The sequence below is a fragment of the Suillus clintonianus genome, assembly GCF_016758775.1.
Source record: "Suillus clintonianus strain FC179 chromosome Unknown DEU56scaffold_13, whole genome shotgun sequence".
Classification (NCBI taxonomy): Eukaryota; Fungi; Basidiomycota; class Agaricomycetes; order Boletales; family Suillaceae; genus Suillus; species Suillus clintonianus.
In genome coordinates, this window is record NW_024539237.1 from 435572 (window position 1) to 454135 (window position 18564).

The window sequence follows — 18564 nt, forward strand, 5'->3', positions numbered from 1 at the left end:
CGTTGCAAGGTATCATGGGAGCTGACATAAGCATAAATGTGTTCGTTGCATTTTCATTGTTGACTGTAGCGATCACGCGCACGAGCGACCACGACAAGCTGTTCATCGGCGACCACGACGGCGACGACGGCAGCCGCAGGATTCTGTCATGAACAAAAATCCGTTTATACCGCAACCGACATACAACCCGCCGCAACCACCACTTCCTCCAGGACCACCACCTGCTGCACCTCCAGATTATTCTGCTTATTGGGTAGCTGCTCAGCAGCAGCAACAGCAACAGGCGGCCCCAGCTTATACTCCGGCATGGTCTGCTCCTCAGCAGCCTCCAAGACCGCCCCCTGAACAAAGTGCTTTGTATGCAAACTACGGTTATGGCGGTCAGGGCATGCACTGGCAGCAGAGACATGGTCATCCTCAACAACAACAGTATCAGCCACCTCCACCTGTGGTCCAACCTCCGCCGCCTCCACCTCAACAGCAGTACAATCCGTACCAACCGTCCGTTGGCTATCAGCAACCATATGTTCCTCAACCCCAACAGCCAATCGTGGCCCAGCAGCAGCCTGCGTACCCCCATCCGACACAGACAATGGCCCCTCCGCAAGCGTATTTTCCTCAACAGCAGCCCCAACTTCAACAGCAGCAGCAGCAGCAGCAGCCTCGACATAACCATGGTCTTCATCACACCCCGCCCCAACATCTTCCCCCTGCCAAACGTCAACGGTTTGATGGGCCGAATCAGCATCACGGTCAGAACCGACAACTTGGTGCGCCCCCTCCTCAACCTCAGTTCCAACCTCCTCCTGCACCGCCGGGGGGTGTTGGGCTTTATCCCCAGAACCAAGGACAGGGTCAAGGGCAGCCTGGCGCCAATCAGATGCCCCTAGGTGGCAATAGAGGTGGAATGGGTGGAAGGGGGGGAGGCAATGTAAACTCCGGCCGAGGCCGAGGCGCAGTCATGAGTGGAAACCGGGGAGGATTGACCGGACAACGTGGTGGCAGAGGCGGCAGCATGTTCATGAATAGTGGCGGCGGACGAGGTGGCGTCACTGGTCAACAAAATCCTCTGCGTGGACACGGCTCGAGAGGCGGCTTTAACAAGGACTTTCACAATCGCAGAGGAGGCGGGTCGTTTAATGCAGGACATCAACATCATCAAAATAATCCTGCTTTCCGCGGGCGAGGACAAGGTCATACTTCAGGTCGTGCAGGCCGCCAGGATGGTAGTACAAATTTTGGAAACCGTGATGCATCACAATTTGCAAGCAGCGGTAAGAAGGACGAAAATCGACGCACGCTCACTGACTTTAAAATTGTGGGCCTCGAGATGCCTGAACTTGGATGGACGTGGGGAGTGCTACCATCGCCTGTAAAGGCTGAAGAAAAAGAGGTCGCTGCTTCTCTTTTGGAATCATCACCAGAACAAGTTAAGGATGAAGACATGCTTGCTGGGACCGTGAAATCAGAATCCGCACCAACAGCAGACGCGGCAGATACGAAGCCGGATGCCTCCTACCAGGAGCAGTCGTCCTCAATGACGACGCCTCCGCCCTCTCGCATCCGCATTTATTTCCACACTCCTGTTTCTCCCGATGACTCGCATCCCATTCCGCACAATGCTTCGTATACTGCACCTCCAGACACGCGCAAAGGCAAGCGCAAGAAGCTTGAGGATGATGATGGCGATGCAGAGGAAGGTCGAGAAAGACCGCCTCCTCCTCGCAGCAGCCAGATGGACGATAATGTCAGTGTTGACTTGGATGGAGTGGGCCGCGGAAGCGCGGCGCCCAGCGTGGCAGAAACTGCCAGTGAGGGCGATTGGCTGATGGCCGCTATCGCTGAGGATGAAGGCGACATAGGCGCCGATGCCGATGCCGATGCCGATGCAGCTACCACCGTTGATGATATGGATGAAGAGGAGAGCCTTGCTGCAAGTGTTCCCCATTTCGTTCCTGCTACGAATACTTTTCTCAATGGGGATGGGAATGGTGAGTTGAACCCTCCTTATTTTTTGCTTTGGGTGGATGCTTTCGAGCTTGGGGGGAGCGTCCATTCGTGGCTCAAGGCTGTACAAACTAACTTATATCTTAAAGGCTCCCATAATACTGACATGGACGGAATAGCCTCTTCAGGAGGTGTTCATGAGCAGTCTGATGGCTCGCATGCTGGGGACAATGCTGCCCCGAATGCTGAAGGAGTCAAGCCATCAGCGTCCTCAGATGTTGCTGCTGTTGACCTTGGTGTAAACCATGGTAGTGCTGTCGCTACACAGCCGAACGTGGACATTTTGGTTTCTGCGCCTGAAGAGGGTGGTGATGCTTTGCCAGCTACCCAGCCTACCGGTGATGATATTGTTGATAGGCTCTTTGATGCATCAGCCACGCTAGCAGATCCTTCTCATGCTACTTTGAGTACTTCCTTTGACACGAGTTCTTCTACTGGTCATGGTTCTCCTCCTGTTGTTCAGTCTGATATGCCTCACAGCGAGAAACAGTCTGCTGATGATGATGGGTACCCTGATACGCAGGTGTCCAACACACAGGCTTCCGGGCCGAAGCCCCTTCAAGCAGAGCCGTCGCTCGCGTCGACAATTGTCGACGAGGATATGGGTCTTCTCACGTACTCAGAAGAGCAAGTTGTCTTAGAGCTTACTGGCGAAATTCCAGCCGAGCACGAAGCCGCTATGCATGTCAAAGGTACCAACGACTCTGCGGATCAAGAGCACCTTCCTGAGCCCCCTGCCTCTCCCACTTCGAATACCTTGTTATCGACCTCTTCCGGTTCAACGTATGGCGAGCCATCGCACCCTCCGGTGACTGCAACAGTATCGAAAGGTGGTCGAGTGCCATCTGCAAACCGCCTGTCAATATCATATGCTGCCGGTAGCAGGCGTTTGGTCGTGGACGCGGAAGTGGTTGACTATCTGAAGGTTTACAGATCTGAGGGTCGAATCGAAGTCCACATATCCCTCGATAAAGGAAGCGACGATGGGCTCAAGGGCGTTTTGGTAAGAATATTTGTTTATCTACTCTTGTGTTCTCTAACACGATTGTAGATTGAGGGACTTTCTGATGCGACAAAATCATATTCTCCATTATCAACGCTGTCTGAAGCATCCGGCACTGATGAGACTCTGCCTTCCTTCTCGAAGGCTACGCTACCTTCAAAAATCAGTTTGATCGTCCATCTTGATACTGAGCGCCCATTGTCGGAGCCTAAGTGGGTTAAATCGGGAGATGTCCAGGAGTGGCTGAAGAGCATGTTTGGAAGAATGTTTTGGGTGGCAGGGGATGCTGCCGATGGGTGGGAGAAAAAGATCGCAGTTGTAGATCCTGATCCAGTTCGTTCTCACTATCTTGACAGAAGTCTTGGTCCTGATTGTTTTCTCCTTAAGGCTCCGACGCTTTGGACTGTGCTGGATGGGTGGGCAGTCAACTCCCCTGTCGGTGTTCACACAGAACGACAACGTTTCGTGAAGACACATTTGACTGAGGTAGATAACATGATGGAGATTCTTCTCAGGCTGGTCAGAGGCGAACGAGCAACCCCCTTTTCCCAATCTACGCCCGCGATATCAGCTCCGAGTGTGTCGGGGCCACTTTTGGCCGCTCTCTCACAATCCTCGTCGCACGGCGCCCAGCAGACACACGTATCCTTGGCAGTACTAGCGTTGTTCCACATGTCAGTGGACTTTGCACGGAAAGCCTCTGGTGAGAAGGGAAAGGCAGAGGCAGAGGAGAAGATGAGTGAGATAATTCGATGTCTACCGTCCCACCTATTATACAAGAGTCTTGACGGCATGTTCAAGGAGTGGAGAGCGGACAAGAAGGGGAGCCGTTGATAGATATGGCCGTTTGGGCTTTCTTTTTGTACATATCGTGTCCAGCTTTAAGGTTGTGTTACATCATGGTGCATTTATATTTTGTGACGAAGCGTGACACTACATTTGAATCATGGCCAACATGAGGACACATGTTACGGCAGGGGTTTCTGCAGGTTGTCCTCTCCCTCCTTCTACTCTTCGTTCGACACCATGGACGACCTGCATGAAGCCGAAATTTCATGGTACGCTGTTCAAATCGATTTAGCGCCTGTGTTCACCTTCTACTCTCAGGCCTCACAGTGATGCTTCGGATGTGATCTTAACTGGCTCATTCGACCACGTAAGTGGCTTCCCTGCCTACCTAAAGTCCGCCGCAGGCTCAGTTTCATATCCTGGCAGTGGTCCTGCACTACGCACCTGCCCAAGGGCACATCTGGTTTCGTAGGCAATGTCAGGGTCCCCTGGAATGAGAAAGTTCCCTATAAGTTCATTGTGGACGGAAGCTGGGTCACGCGTGATGACCGCCCAACAGAGTTAGATGGTGCCGGGAACCTTAATAATGTTCTGTTCGCGCCCTCTAAGCCCACTCCTATAATGGAACACCCATCTTCCCCTGCTGCTCCCCAAGGCCCCACCGACTCCATGACTTCAGCTACCACATTGCCTGAAGAGTCGTTGTCTAGCGAGACCTCCCAACAGGAGGCGTTGGAGGCGGATCAACATGGTGGAATCACTGATTCTGGTTCCACCGATGCCACAAACGCCGTTGATGATTCAGGTGTTTCTGACAAGGAACTCCCGGCAGCTGATGTTCCCGACATTATCGTCGAACCAGCTGAAACTCCCGCATCGAGCGATGAGGTTGACACCTTCCATGCAATTGTGGACAGTGCGACGAGCGCGGTGACGCACGTTTCTGAAGAAGTTGCTAGCGCACTAGGATACGTTTCCTCGGGCATCAGCTTTATGTTTTCGAGCACGCCTCATCATTCAACGGAGAATGTTCACGTTCTGGTAATCACAACATCGCAGAATTTTGTTTGCAACACTGATATATGTTCATTTCACTGCGCAGGATGCAACCGAACAACCACCAACCACTTCGGCCATCGAGCCAATCGTCGCCGAGGCACCACCAGATAGCACTCAGGGAGTTCCCTCCCCTGACGCCATTGATGCCACGCCGCAAATCGCGCCCGTCGTCCCTATCCTTATCTTACCTGTCAATGATCACATGTTGAACGAATCTGCGTCACCTTTACCAGACGGGGAATCTGTTGAAAGTGATCCTTTGGTCCCCGGTTCATTCGATGCAACAATTTCTGTTCTTGAGCCGTCGACGCATTCTCCTCTACTGTTATCCAAATCAGTGCCTTCTGTCACGCAGGAAGCTCAAGCCGGAGGAGAGCAGAATGGCAAACCTACGGAGGAAGAGAAATTGGGAACGCAGGCTGCCGAAGAGCATAACGGAGAATTGCTCGTGGATGCAATCGCGCCCCCTTCAGACGCGGCTGCGAATCCCACAACGCCTGATATTAACGTCAATCCAGACCCCGTTAAAACAATTGATACATCTGTTGTTGATGCTGGGCCTATCGCGCCCGACAACGAGCTATCCTTGCCGACGCCCGAGCCTCAAGATACCCCTGCAGTTACTGCCTCGTCAATGCCCTCTACAGACAGTGATACCAAAGATTCAAAGGATATCTCATTCCCTGCTTCCACTACCACCGACTCACCTGTGACACTGTCATCCAAGTTCAACACTGCAAGCCCGAGAAAGAAGCGACGGTCATTCTTCGCCAAATTGAAAGAGTTTTTCTCTCACAAGGAAAAGACGAAGAAGTAGATGCTCTTACTACCTTTTCATTGTTACCATTCACACGCTAGCAGTTCTTCTCATTTGTACCATGCAGACAACTTCTCATTTTTTCACCATCACGCGAACGATACCTCTTCAATTTTTACTACATAATTTTTTGGAATTCATGTGACTGTTGTACATATATTGGCGCTATGTATGCATTTCTATTGCGATATTCGTCTTGATTTCAGGAGATAACGTCCAGAACAATACCTGATAAAGTTTTTGAGAACCCTGACGGCTAGGAGGGTCAACGGCTTACCTGCACTTATTGTCTCGCCTCCCCGTCGAACGAGAATTCTTCCCATGTCTTTGTTTACCGAGAATGGCTCCAATGGAATAGGGCGAGCGCTGAGTGCAGGACCCGATAAGGTCCCGGCACGCAGACTAATCTCCACCTCTGCAGAGGTACCTTTGGTCAACACCCTTGACCACACAAGATTAGGCATGATCCCTGGCAATAAAAAAAAAGGAAGCGCACCGGGGGTTCTTCTTCGTCACTACCCCAGAAGCTCTGTCCAACGTAGCAATCAACTTTGATATCGTGGCAGGTACATCTCGTGAGTGATGGAATAGCTCGATCTAATCATAGGGGTTATGAAACGTAGATAAGGAGGCTCAGACGACGTACCGATGCACCGGTAATGATTGGGAGCTGAATATCAAATACTATGATTCGAGCTGTGAACACTGTGGCCAATGGGACGACATCCGATGGCGGGCAAAGAACACTTCCTATGCTCAAATGGATGGGGTCGATGGAAGTCAGGTACAGAGTTGCATTAGTCCCAGCTGCTGCCCAAGGCACACTCTGTTCCTCAACATCAATAACTGCACGTTGGTCAACAACATCCGCACAACACTAATGAATTGTGGAACCCACGTCGAACGATTGCAGATTCATCTCCCGGAAGTACTCGAAGACATTCTCCAACTTGCACAACGCCACCGCATATACGACCAGTTACGCCCGTTCCGGAACTTTGTCCCTTGAAGACATTAGAGATCGGCAATCTTAGCGGGGAGGCGATTTCGCGAGCGGGGGGCTCCAGTATATCTGGAAATATTTGAACATGTCAACACGGGAACAGTGCAAAATGACTCACCGAGCAAGTCAACCAGCGTAGGGCCTTTGTACCATTTAGACAGTACCGAAGCATTGGCATCCGTGTAGTTGACGAGGTTGACGCCGAGCATGGCGCTTACTGGGACAAAACTCGTTTTCGACGAGGGAAACCCAGATTGGACGAGGAAGGCCCGTAACAACCCACATATTTCTTCAAATCGACTCTGATCCCAATTCACCTGCGACCACGTCAGCGATGATAAGACATGTAATTCGTAGAACCTAACCAACCTGATCTAATTTGTTGACCGCCACGATAACTTGTGATACACCGAGGCTCCGAACTAGCAGCAGATGTTCACGAGTCTGACCACCACGATCGAAACCTGCCTCAAACTCTCCAGCGATGGCATCGACTACAAGTAACGCGCAATCGGCTTGCGCCGCTCCAGAAATCATGTTTGGGATGAAATCCTTGTGTCCAGGGGCATCTAGAATGGTGACCTGTCGATGAGGGGTCGACAAATTTTGTAAAGCGATGTCCATTGTGATTCCTCTGGTGATCAGTCGGTACGTGCACTTCAAACAACAAAGAAATGCAGACCTCTCCCGTTCTTCAACGGTCCCGTCCAACTCCCATGCCCAACTGAAACTACTCTTCCCCGCTTTACTGCTGCCTCTTTCGTTAGCAATGCGGGTCTTTTCGTCAATTCTCCCCAGCTCATAAAGCAAACGACCCATCAACGTCGATTTTCCAGCATCGACATGTCCTGTCATCCAAAAATCAACAAAAAAAATCACTCAAAAAATGCCAACAAGACTGAGTACCAATCACGACCAAGCTGACAGCCTTTTTATCACCTCCTTGCCCTTCAAGGACTTTTCGGACATCCTGCAACAGCTTTCCGCGCTCTAGTGCTATTTTCGGAGGAGGTTCATCGACTGGCTCCTCTTCCTTTGGCAACAAATTCAACCCGGCCATGTCGAGCAGTCGAGCATCCAGACCCCCTGTACCGCGAGGAGTCATGGCTCCCGACTTTTTCGCACCCGCACCAGATTTCTTTGACGCCCTACCGCTTGGTGTATTCACAGGAGACATGGCTTGAGAAACCGGTGTGGTATAGCCTGACGAAGAAGGTGTTTGCGCTACCTTCTTCTGCGCTGCTTTCTCCGCCTTCTCGCGTTCCTTCGCGGCTGAAGTGAGGATCAGCAAAAAAGTTCCATTAGAGCCCATAATAATAATTCTACAACAAACAAGAGTCCTCCAGAAAAATGAATAAATAGAGAAATACAAGAAAGGAACGTGGACGGAGTTGGGAACGAGCGGGCTTGTTCACCGTCTCTGCGCGAGAGAAGTTCCCCGACGTGCGTTGAATACGATATCGTCAGGGCTTGGAACGTCAAAAGCAAATCCCAAGGGTATCTTCGTCTCCGGCGGTGCAGCCCTAGGACGAGACGACCTGTGTCGTTGGGAGTGGGAGAGACCGAGGCTAGAGTGGCCCTGTGAATGGGCAGCCTCGTACACCTTCACAAGTTTCGGCACCTCCCTTCCATACTTGTGAGCTGAATGCGTGTCCTTGTCTTCAGGAGATGGGGGTGTTAGAGGATCATCGAGAAGTATAGAAGCGAATGCCGAGGGAGACGCACGAGGGTTAGTTGGCTTTGATAGGAACAATGGAGACGGTATGATGACACAAGTATCGTCGTCGTCGGGTGGCGTAGACTGCGGTTTTTCACTCGCTTTCTTGACCTTCTTTGCCAATTTAGACTGCTTGGGCTCTGCGCCAGGCATCTGGACTAGCGTCGCAGGCTCCCGAGTCTGCGGCATGGAAAGACTTTGGAGCGACTGATAGGATGTGGTTATAGCAGTAGTAGCTGTGGCTCCATTTGCGATTGGCGTGAAATATTGTGTGTGAGATTTAGGAAGCTCCTTCGGAGGCGAACTAGGCGGGGATTTCGGAAGCTTCGACATGAGACTAGTACTATTGGCACTCGCTTTTGCTTGGGCAAGCGCTGCGAGCTTGGACTGAGGGCGAGCCTTCGCTTCAGGCTCTATGCGCATAAGCAAGTTTGAGCTGGGATCAGCTCGAGGTGGCGAATGTGGCAGCGTTGGCTTGATAGTACAAACTGATGGCGCTTTAGACGCCACGCTAGACTCGCTCTTTGGCGAAAGTCTGGCGGCTCTTTCACGATCATGAGCTTCTAGCTCTAAAGCTGTCTGGATGGCCTGTTTGACATGCAAAGACATGGAAGAAGTGGTGGTAGACGGAGCCTTGGTAGACGGAGCCTTTATAGAAGGAAGTGTCTTCTCGGTAGATGGCCGTTTTGTAGCGGCAGCGGGTGCGAATGATAATCGGCTCTCTGCGTTGGGTCGCAAGGCGGGATATGTGAGTACTGAAGTCGTGTCCAAATCTGATGAGCGAGAAGTCCTCGTACTTGCACGAGAACTCGCAAGCATGGATAATTTCGAGGGTTTACTGCTAGCTGGAGGTTTAGGAGGGAGCGGTTTTTCGCTCGCCTTCGACTGGAAATCGGAAATCTCTGGAAGCGTATCCATGGGTGGCACAGGAATAACTGATTTTGCGCGTGAAACTGCGCGCTCTGTTGGAAGCAGCTCTGTGCGCAGATCGGATTGTGATAGTGATGGAGCAAGTGATGGCGCGGCTTCGTAGTTGGAAAGACGTCGTACAGCAGATGGGGATGGGGATGGAGGAATGGAGTTTGGGTCCATCGACGTATCAGGGTATTCGGCCGCGACGGGACTGCGTGCGCGAGTATCTGTCCTGGCTTCAGTCATATCAATCGGATTCTTGTTGGTACCACGCACCAATGACCTGTCCGTACGATGTCGTGGAGTTACTGATAGTCGACGCACGTGGGTTGTTTAAAGCTACGAGTTGCTGTTTTGAAGGCCAGTGGCGAGAGGGTTCAGTCCTTTCGGTAATCTCCGTAATGGTGCTGAGTCTCGAGCCGCGTGACATGACGCCCAATGGTATATCATCCGAGTCGACCTCATCTGGATATTCCTCAGGATAGTAAGCCTCATGCTGGCCTTGCTGTGCCAATACTATGAGGGGAACTCGAGGTCGGTCCAAGTCGCCATCATAATATTCGTATCCTGTTGGTCCAGCCACGTATTGTGGTACGTCATGGGCCCCCTCCATACCCTCGGATGGGGTATCATTACTGACGGATCGCACTGAAACATATTTAGCTCCTGACTGTACAAAGGTTCATACAGGGATGGTGGATATGACATGCACCTTCCTGTTCGTCGTCTCGTCTACGGCGTAGGCGATTCCATAAACGGGATCCAAAACGGGGGGTAACAACAACATGGTGGAAGAGCGAATGCAAGACTATTTACAAATGAGAGGTCACGGCGGAACTTACCTTTGCGAGTTTTGGCTGACGCTCTCCGGTCCTGCTCCTCTGTCAAATGCACATCTGTTAGTTGAAGGACAAACAGGTTGATGTAGTACGCACCATACAGTATCGATAAACTGCTCTCTATATTAAAGTACTGATCCCATAGGATTTCTTTGATGATATCATCGTCAAGACCTGAGGCAGCTTCGTTTCCGATGATCTCTCTAATTTGTTCGAGACACGACATCATTTGTGCTACAATGTACTCTCAGCATGCAGCACAAGCACAGATATTGGGGCACTCGCCATGCTGCTCGGGAGTGAGCTCATCACCTCCATCGGACAAAGCGTCATCATCCAGTTCATCTAGTGGATCATAAATCTCAAACCAAACTACCATCAGGGTGATTCATGCTTACCATGGATGTTCATATTTCGTACAAGCCTATGTCTGGACATGTTAAAGATTACAGATGGAGATATGGAGATACAAAGAATTGACAAGGAAGAATCTATGAGATCTGGTTCAATGGAATTACCGTGAACCAGCACTGCCGGCCACCCACCAAGCAAGCACAAACAAATATCCTCTATTTACTGTCACATAAAATCGAAACTACTTTTGCTTCAGAACGCGTTTTGAAAGACAAGAATCATGCTCTCATTTGCTCGTCATGCTGTTGCTCGCGCACCGCGTCGCGTAGGTTGATACGCTTTTAAGAATGGTTATGCGCTAACAAAAAAAAAATTCAAGGCTTTCTCTACAACTTCGACGCGTGCATACGATGTCTCCAAGCTCATTCTCATTGGGCGATTAGGCAAAGACCCTGAAGTTCGTACCACCAAGAGCGACAGAGAATATGTCTCGTGAGTTTTCTACACCTTACCTGAGACGTTCGTCTGATTACGCTTGTCAGCTATGCCGTTGCAACCACCAACTACCCCCCTCCGCCTCCTAACCCGGATGGCAGTGAGTGAATTTGGTTTTCGTGCATTATCACCACTTAAATTTTTGCTTCAGGCCGTCAAGAGGCTGGAACGACATGGCACAATATCGTTTGCTTCAATCCCAGTCAGACCAACTACTTGCGCACTCTCCAGAAAGGGGCCCAAGTATACGTCGAGGCGAACTTTGAGCTTCGTGAAGCAGACCCAAGCGCAGACTCATCTTCACCACATGCCCAAAGACAAATATTCCTCAGACACGGTATGATGTTTTGTTGCTCTTATTAACTTCACATTACTTATCCTTGTTCGTAGAAAGCATCCGAGTTATCAGGCCGCCCCCCTCGCACAACGAGAGCCACGAGTAGATAATACATGCGTGTCATTCTATGACCATCATAGCTGCCTGTCTTTGTCTTATTGGTATAACTATTACACACCACCGCTCACCCGACTCGATAATATGATACATTCATTAGTATCTCATTCGTCATGATGGTCAAATGGTGACTCGGACCGCCCTCTCATGCCAAGTGCGTTGTGTGACGGATCTGTGAGCCATCCCTTTACTCGCTAATGAACTGGCGAACCTGGACTTGCTGATATGAGCTTACCGTGCTCTCCCGGATTGGTACAGACGGGAGAGGCATATGCATCTCTGTCCCTAGAGCAGAAGAGGCAGATATTCGTGTTTCTGACTTGTTGATTTTGTGAAGATAATCCCGGACAGTTGTAACAACAAGCTGATGATTGGTGTGTGAATATTGAATCGAGTAAGTTTTGGAAGAAGACGTACGTGGTGGTCTTCTTGGCTTGAACCTGAGTAGCAAGCAACAACAGCAATAGGACAGCAATGGGCGTTCTGTACAGATTATTGTCAGCCCATTAAACTCGCAAATGAGTAGGGCATATGATACTGACGTCCAACCAGATTGGGAATGCTGAGCGGAAGTAAATTTAAGCTCGTGGTTTGAGAAGTATAATGAAAGTATTCACCTCCTCCGTGAATAATATGGTCCCCATGGATTCCTATCTGTTTTGCCGACTTGCCCATGGCGCTCATGCTTTTCTCGACATAATAGCTCGAGTGGCCGGTCTGCCTTACAACTCCAACCATGCCCTCCACACTTGTCCAGCTATTCAAACTAACATCCCCAACACCGGCTGGGTGGCCAAGGTCGCCCACGGTACACGCAAACAAGGTGTGACCGGCGATGGTTTGTATGGAGATGACGAGGCCTTTGCCTTTAGAATGTCGAGAAGACGCACGGAAGCGTTTGCGTAGAGATAAACCAAGCGTGACCGCGTCAGACGCCGAGAACGATGGGAAACGATAATTGCCCTCCTCAGTGAGTGCTTGAGAGGCGAGTTCAGCGTCTGAAGGTATCATTGCGTGGAAGGAGGTAAACATGAGATTGAAAAATGTACAATGAGTAGTCAGGAAGAGGATAAGAGCCGGAGTGCCTCGCGGACTCACGGCTTGGGAGACTATTGAACAGTACCAATAATATTTGGCCAGATAAACCCTCAGTGGGAGGCAATTACGCGACGTACAGACAATAGAACTTGATCATATGCGTGCTAGCTAGCGCTGAACTCTCAATTTTGAATAAATAAAATATATTTCAATATTGGGGGTCATGAGAGCGTATCGACGATGCAAAGGCAGCTAGTATACCACAAAAGTAGGCTTGCAATGGGTCTTCGACAGAGGATAGACCTTGATATTCCAAGGCTGCTGCGGTTCGACCACCACTTGAGTCACTGCGATTCGGACTGGTGGGTTCGTTGAGGTTCATTGAAGACCATCGTTCATTTCCCGGTAATCGTCGAGGACGCCACGTGAGACCTGCATTCGGAATCAACTAAGTCATCCAATCGTTGACCACACTCTACATGCATGGAGTTCTTCAACGATGTGGGCGGAGATCCGCTCAAGCCCTCCTTGTTTGAATTAGTTGCCCAAGAGCAGCTTCGTGATCTACTCCAACCTGCTCTAAAGTATGTCCTCGCAGTAAGTCCTCCCAATCTGCCACAGAACTGCTCCACTCACGCCCCTCAGGTATTTGCTCAACGCTACCCTCGCCAACTCATCCGTATAGTCAACCGCCATGAAGAATTTTATGCCTTCATCATGCTTTTTGTTGAACGTCACTATCTCCGCAAGCACAGTGAGTATATTGGTCTGGCAAGTTGACACGGGAAACTCAAGTACGCCGTTAATATCATTAGATGCATCATTTGCTGAGAATTTTTACGGTCTGAAGAGACGCAGAAAGCCTTGGATAACAACCGAGCGAGCAACAGCTGCTGTTGGTGGAATACCACCTGGTGAGAAGCTCAGAAGTCGCGAGATTTGGCGGTCGTTATTTTTCCTAGTAAGGGTTCTCGATGCTAAGCGGATCGTTTCTTACCTGGTCAACCCAGATTGCTGTACCTTATTTACGAGCGAAAGGGCAAGACTACTACGAGTCACTCGGTGGAGGCATTGACTCGGATATCCTGGAGGACGGAGGCAGCGAAAGACATATACGAGAACTCACAGACGAGGTGAGCAGTACTGTTTCACGATAACGCCATGCTTAACAGGTATTGCTAGAGTATTGCAGGTGTTATACGCAGAAAGTTCAAAACACTATACCCATGGTTCAACACCGGATTTGAAGTATGGCTTCTTGCTCATAATGTATCCTATTTATTCGATCGCACCCCATTCTACCGCCCATGGTTAGCTTGGATAGGAGTCGATCTCAGAAGACTCAATATGGACGATTTCGTGAGCTTAAAATTTCAGTCATTCACCTTGCACTCACACCATCTGTGCAGCTCGCACACCAAGTGAAGCAAAATGCGATCTCCCCAACGAAGAACGGATTCTTAGCTGTAGTTCGACGGCTCATGCTGCTGTCACCACAATTACTACTCGACTCCTTGAGACTTCTCTTGCCTACAGCCATCTTCTTCATCAAATTTCTTGAGTGGTGGTATTCCCCGGGCTCTCCTGCGCGGTCACTGTCTATATCCCCTCTAGGTCCGGTCATCCCTCCACCTCAGATACTTCCACCACATCCCGCAGGGATCACTATCGACAGCACGAAATACGGACATTGCCCGCTCTGCCAAGAGCCTATTCACAACGCAACAGCATTGCCATCCGGTTACGTTTTCTGCTACCGCTGCGCACACGACCATGTCGAGCAACACGGTAATTGCCCAATAACGCTCCTGCCTGCAAAGGCGTGGCAACTCAGGAAGGTCTTGGTTTAAGTTGGTTCACTACCTCATGGTATTTGCGTTGGTACATTATATATGACGTTCTCTGTTCTCGGTAGTTCACCGCCAAGAATTATACGAAGAAACATCTCACAAATATCCAGGGTCATGATCTATCATCAAGATATTTTGCAACCACAGATGAGGTTGCGCCACCAGGGAAGGCAAAATTTATACTGAACTCTGATCGACATCAAGATTAATGGCACCAGAAGCGAAGATTTCATAATGCCAATGCCCGGCGAGAGGTTGCATCGTTTGGGAATGGTAGCTGCGGCATATCGTCCTAGTTCACATAATTTCTGGAACGAGCTGCTCGATGTATGCAGGCAACAGGGGTTGCTCGTGGCAACAATTCGTGCAGGAAAATAGCGTGAGCGCCTGCGATGTTAGTTCGAGGACGACAGCAAGGTGGTTTCAGTCAGAGATGGATACTCTACGGAAAGTCAAACTTGGTGGATTTCATCGACAACGCATGGCCCCGTATCCACGGTAGGGCCGTTACATTGAATGGGCCGTTGCACATGGACCTTTAGATCAAGCTTAGATAAAAATGAATTAGTCCCCCCTAGACAGCCCATATACGAATGAATACTACTAGTCGTTCTCTGAAAAAGAATCACAAATGTGTGGCAAAAACTCACTTATTTGGTGGTTGTAGGGAAGTGTTCCTAGCAGTTGAGCGGTGCAAACAACATTGCCAAAAGACAGTCTGAAATCTGTGTATGAGTTAAATCATTTCGAACTGGACAGTTCGTGGCGTAACCAGGGGCGAGAGGGAGGAGGAAAAGCTTGAAGATGTTAAAAACGAGTTAGAGATGGCGAGGATGAGGTCCTAGGAAGGATGCCTGTTGCCCAAGTTCAATGATTTATAGGGGAGGGTGTTGGTGTAGTGCCTTATATATGCCCGGTCTTCAGTGAGGGCATATTTCCATTGGACTAGCATCATGATATCAGATAATCAAATGCAACACACCATGCGACCAGAATGAAAATAGAAAGGTGCCTGTTCGAACGATTACCCTGACAAACGACAATGATCAGCTTGCACCCCAAAGGCAACTATGTGAGGTATCTTCCCTGAAGACCTTCTCTCAGGTACGATGAGATCTTGCATGGCTTCTCCGTTCTAGACAAGACAGGCAAACTCCCTGGATGAAACACTGTAGTTAACCGCTGGAAAACGTTCATCCAAGGACCGATATCCTGAGTTTAGCAAGTATTCCGGAACGGTAACGGGTCAACCACGACTCCTTAAGAACGTGCGTTAACGCGGAGAAGGTTCAAGTTACACACCCGGAACTGCATTTACGAAATGTAGCCTTGTTGGTAATTTTCACCGAATGAACTCGATGAAGTTCCTCTCAACAACATCACCAGAAAATACTGCATTAGCAGCCTTCCGTATAACACCCGCATTGCAGTACGCACAAGTTTCTATTGCACTTTTCGAGATATTGATTGGTGGCTGCATTGATCATTTCGAAGAGGGCGAGCAAAGCAGATTGGAGATACTGGGGGAAATGCGGCGAGGGCTGCTTTTTTGCAATTCTTTCTCAGGTCCGAGCACGATCGCGAAGGGCAGACAACGGATAACGTCCGTCGCATAGATTCGTGACAAATGTGCAAGTTGCGTTCCAGGGCCCGTGGAGAAACTCCTCATCAGTGCATGATTCAAGTAATAAGTACGTTGGAGCGCGGAAGAGTATATTGAGACGCCAGAGCTCTTCAAAGCCTAGGGAAGAGTGCGCGCGCTCTAGATCATCCAGCTGGGTAGAGGAATTTTCGGTTTTCCTAGGAGAAGTGAAGGATTTTGTGACCTTTTGTGACATACCAACCCAGGTTACTTGTTTGATTTCAGAATCATGGGGCAAACGGCATACAGGTATGGGGATTAAAAGGGAGCAAGCACTATGCAAATAGGCACCACGTCCTCACTTTGTTCTTGAAAACTTGGCCGGTAACTCGAGCTGATCCATTGCACGAAGCGCCAAAAACCGGGCGAACTTGCGCCGTAAAGAAAGGCGCACCCCCATGGCCTTGATAGATGCCTCTAAGTGGTAAGGGGATGGATCTTCCCCCCTGTACGCCAGTGATTAGTTGTCACGAACAGCATGTATCAACTTCGACTTACGTATAGTGAGCCATGTCTCGTGCCCAATTCATAAATTCTTCGATTTCCGTCCCTATCAGCACCGTCAGCGCTCCATCGCATCATCCAGTGTCAAACATGACATTACCATCGAGTTTGTACCAGGAAATTTTCTCGATCTCGCGGAGGAAAGTCAAGGATTCCATGTCTCTCGCGCTAGAGGAGTCGAGTGTGTCTTCACTGCCGGATGAAGTTGCAGCGCTTTCATCTTTCCTGAAGAGTTGGAGCCAACGTTGACGCCGGGCTGCCCTATCGAGGTCGGGGAAATTGAAAGCTGCGGGGAAAAATTAGTAATACAGTTGGGTCAGACGGCTGAGGTACGCACCGGCGAAAAATGGCCTCAGTTGTTTTTGTTGTTGGTTTGTCAATACTGACGGCCACAAACAGATACATCCAGGAGACTCAAATTCCTGGAGAACGATGTTGATGCGAGCCTGGCAAAGAATCAGGTCTATAGCATGATGGTACAACAATCAAGAACATACTCGAAGGCCTGGACTACTAGACCTCAAGAAATACTGCGCAACGTGTCTTCAGAATGGATACAACGGGCGCTTTTAGAAACGATACGTACATATGCGCGTTCTACGAAGACCACTGCGTTCCACTTTATTGCAAGCTAGACAACCACCACGTCGCGTCAGAGAAGTCTCACAACCTGCGTATTGTACATACCGATGCTAACTTAGCAGCCCACGGCCCCACCTTGGAAACGTACGGAATGTCATGAGCATATATGCTAAGCATAGGTCGTCTGAGGATATTGCAGATAGCATAAGCTGCTGTCTTCTTTCCTGTTCCTGACGATCCCTGGAGAAGGACATTCTACATAAATGGTAAACGAGATAGAAGCAATAGTAGTATTTGAAAACACACCATGCCTTGCCGAACTTGCGCTAGCTCTGGACTACCTCCAGAACATACAGTAGTATCCACTATGGACTGTATAAGATCCTGCAACAAACCCGTTAGCTTGCAAAACAACGATGTGAGAAGTGCTACCACCCGTACCTGGGTGCGTTGGCTTTTGACCAGGTTTCTCCACGCGTCTTGATCATACTCAGAAATATCGGGATCCAAACCCGAGAAGGTGACCCAGTCCTGGACACCATGGTTGACTTGAAGATCAGCAAAATATGTGAGACTTGCTTACAAGTTTTTCAACGTCATATCCTGCAATCCAGGTCAGGCGGTTGGCCGCAAGAGCCTCCATGTTTTCCAATGGCAGCTTTGGAAGATGAACTCGGGGGGTGGGAGTGAAGAACATGGCTAAGTGTGGTAGATGGGGGATCGGCATCAGAGAATGCGTGATGGTTTTATATGGAGAAACGAAGTGTGGACGTGTGGACGTGTAGGATGTGGATGTGTGGAGGGTTGATGCAATTATGAGCAAAGCAAGAATGAACTCAATCAGTTAAAGCACAGTAGACAACATCTTGTGGGACATACGAAATGACTTGTGAACAATATGCAGACGGGATGTGGATGCATACGATGTTCCACTGCCAAGGGAGTCGGACTCCTTGTACGTCCCTCCAACGACAAACATCAACGTTTCATCTGGCCATGTTATGCCCAATGTGCTATCCGAGTTCGGGCTCTTCTGCGCTAGAATGTAGCGTCATCGACGATATACATGAGACAGATACGCAGGCCTTCGCAGATGACCTATAATCAAGGTAAATATTCGAGATGATAGGAGGGTGACACCAGTGCCAGTGAGCCTCAGACGTGATCCATAAGAACTACAGATTGACTGAAACCATTGATGTGGCTTGTTCATAGTTCCAGCTTCCATCGGATTCGCAGACCAGCAAAAATTCTTGAATTGACCGGCCAAGACCATTGTCAACCAATGGGACTACACTACGTTCTCCGACCGCATCAAGCACCACAAGGTAAGGTAGAGCAGCATGTTGATGGACTCCAGACTGGATGGTTGCATGCAGTAAAGACGGTCACGACTCACGAGGTCATCATGATAGTGATGGTGAGATTTCCTTTGTCATCAGACGCCCAGCCATGTTTCAACTTTCCACCACACCATGGTACCCTGCAGAGAACCCTCT

The 18564-nt window shown here is 49.6% G+C and overlaps 9 protein-coding genes across 9 annotated transcripts; 5 read left to right on the forward strand and 4 right to left on the reverse strand.

The window, feature by feature from the left end:
* Window positions 1-38: 38 nt before the first annotated feature.
* On the forward strand, window positions 39-3921 carry DEU56DRAFT_784012 (uncharacterized protein). Its single transcript, XM_041352187.1, has 3 exons — window positions 39-3010; window positions 3059-3343; window positions 3398-3921. Exons 1-3 carry the CDS (start codon window positions 149-151, stop codon window positions 3842-3844), a joined length of 3594 nt encoding a protein of 1197 aa, XP_041212045.1. The 5' UTR covers window positions 39-148; the 3' UTR covers window positions 3845-3921.
* A 115-nt stretch (window positions 3922-4036) lies between these two features.
* Window positions 4037-4411, forward strand: DEU56DRAFT_697108 (carbohydrate-binding module family 48 protein; the record flags this gene model as incomplete). The annotated part of the gene is made up of 3 exons (XM_041347247.1): window positions 4037-4068; window positions 4118-4166; window positions 4226-4411. Coding segments are annotated over 3 exons (267 nt in total), but the record flags the coding sequence as incomplete, so codon positions are not given.
* DEU56DRAFT_784016 (uncharacterized protein) lies at window positions 4051-5784 on the forward strand. The gene is made up of 2 exons (XM_041352188.1): window positions 4051-4840; window positions 4902-5784. The coding sequence occupies exons 1-2, from the start codon at window positions 4421-4423 to the stop codon at window positions 5673-5675; spliced, it is 1194 nt and encodes a 397-aa protein (XP_041212047.1). The 5' UTR covers window positions 4051-4420; the 3' UTR covers window positions 5676-5784.
* Window positions 5777-7811, reverse strand: DEU56DRAFT_109114 (P-loop containing nucleoside triphosphate hydrolase protein). Its single transcript, XM_041344591.1, has 8 exons — window positions 7361-7811; window positions 7048-7312; window positions 6797-6995; window positions 6574-6747; window positions 6322-6521; window positions 6172-6272; window positions 5953-6116; window positions 5777-5903 (listed from the first exon to the last, which is right to left on the reverse strand). The coding sequence occupies exons 1-8, from the start codon at window positions 7531-7533 to the stop codon at window positions 5878-5880; spliced, it is 1302 nt and encodes a 433-aa protein (XP_041212048.1). The 5' UTR covers window positions 7534-7811; the 3' UTR covers window positions 5777-5877.
* A 142-nt stretch (window positions 7812-7953) lies between these two features.
* DEU56DRAFT_784020 (uncharacterized protein) lies at window positions 7954-10689 on the reverse strand. Its single transcript, XM_041352189.1, has 7 exons — window positions 10545-10689; window positions 10432-10491; window positions 10243-10380; window positions 10150-10188; window positions 9584-9955; window positions 8404-9534; window positions 7954-8337 (listed from the first exon to the last, which is right to left on the reverse strand). Exons 1-7 carry the CDS (start codon window positions 10582-10584, stop codon window positions 8090-8092), a joined length of 2028 nt encoding a protein of 675 aa, XP_041212049.1. The 5' UTR covers window positions 10585-10689; the 3' UTR covers window positions 7954-8089.
* Window positions 10552-11537, forward strand: DEU56DRAFT_109079 (uncharacterized protein). Its single transcript, XM_041344590.1, has 5 exons — window positions 10552-10825; window positions 10880-10992; window positions 11043-11095; window positions 11147-11332; window positions 11386-11537. Exons 1-5 carry the CDS (start codon window positions 10781-10783, stop codon window positions 11436-11438), a joined length of 450 nt encoding a protein of 149 aa, XP_041212050.1. The 5' UTR covers window positions 10552-10780; the 3' UTR covers window positions 11439-11537.
* A 99-nt stretch (window positions 11538-11636) lies between these two features.
* On the reverse strand, window positions 11637-12481 carry DEU56DRAFT_730463 (uncharacterized protein; the record flags this gene model as incomplete). The annotated part of the gene is made up of 4 exons (XM_041348168.1): window positions 11637-11813; window positions 11867-11932; window positions 11992-12011; window positions 12067-12481. The coding sequence occupies 4 exons, from the start codon at window positions 12479-12481 to the stop codon at window positions 11637-11639; spliced, it is 678 nt and encodes a 225-aa protein (XP_041212051.1).
* Window positions 12482-12673: 192 nt separating this feature from the next.
* On the forward strand, window positions 12674-14465 carry DEU56DRAFT_109309 (Pex12 amino terminal region-domain-containing protein). The gene is made up of 6 exons (XM_041344592.1): window positions 12674-13084; window positions 13133-13241; window positions 13303-13448; window positions 13498-13620; window positions 13670-13846; window positions 13897-14465. Exons 1-6 carry the CDS (start codon window positions 12971-12973, stop codon window positions 14335-14337), a joined length of 1110 nt encoding a protein of 369 aa, XP_041212052.1. The 5' UTR covers window positions 12674-12970; the 3' UTR covers window positions 14338-14465.
* Window positions 14466-16179: 1714 nt separating this feature from the next.
* DEU56DRAFT_784038 (uncharacterized protein) lies at window positions 16180-17933 on the reverse strand. Its single transcript, XM_041352190.1, has 10 exons — window positions 17649-17933; window positions 17507-17596; window positions 17372-17449; window positions 17171-17320; window positions 17070-17114; window positions 16981-17013; window positions 16821-16929; window positions 16584-16769; window positions 16478-16529; window positions 16180-16425 (listed from the first exon to the last, which is right to left on the reverse strand). Exons 1-10 carry the CDS (start codon window positions 17790-17792, stop codon window positions 16278-16280), a joined length of 1035 nt encoding a protein of 344 aa, XP_041212053.1. The 5' UTR covers window positions 17793-17933; the 3' UTR covers window positions 16180-16277.
* Between the last annotated feature and the right edge of the window lie 631 nt (window positions 17934-18564).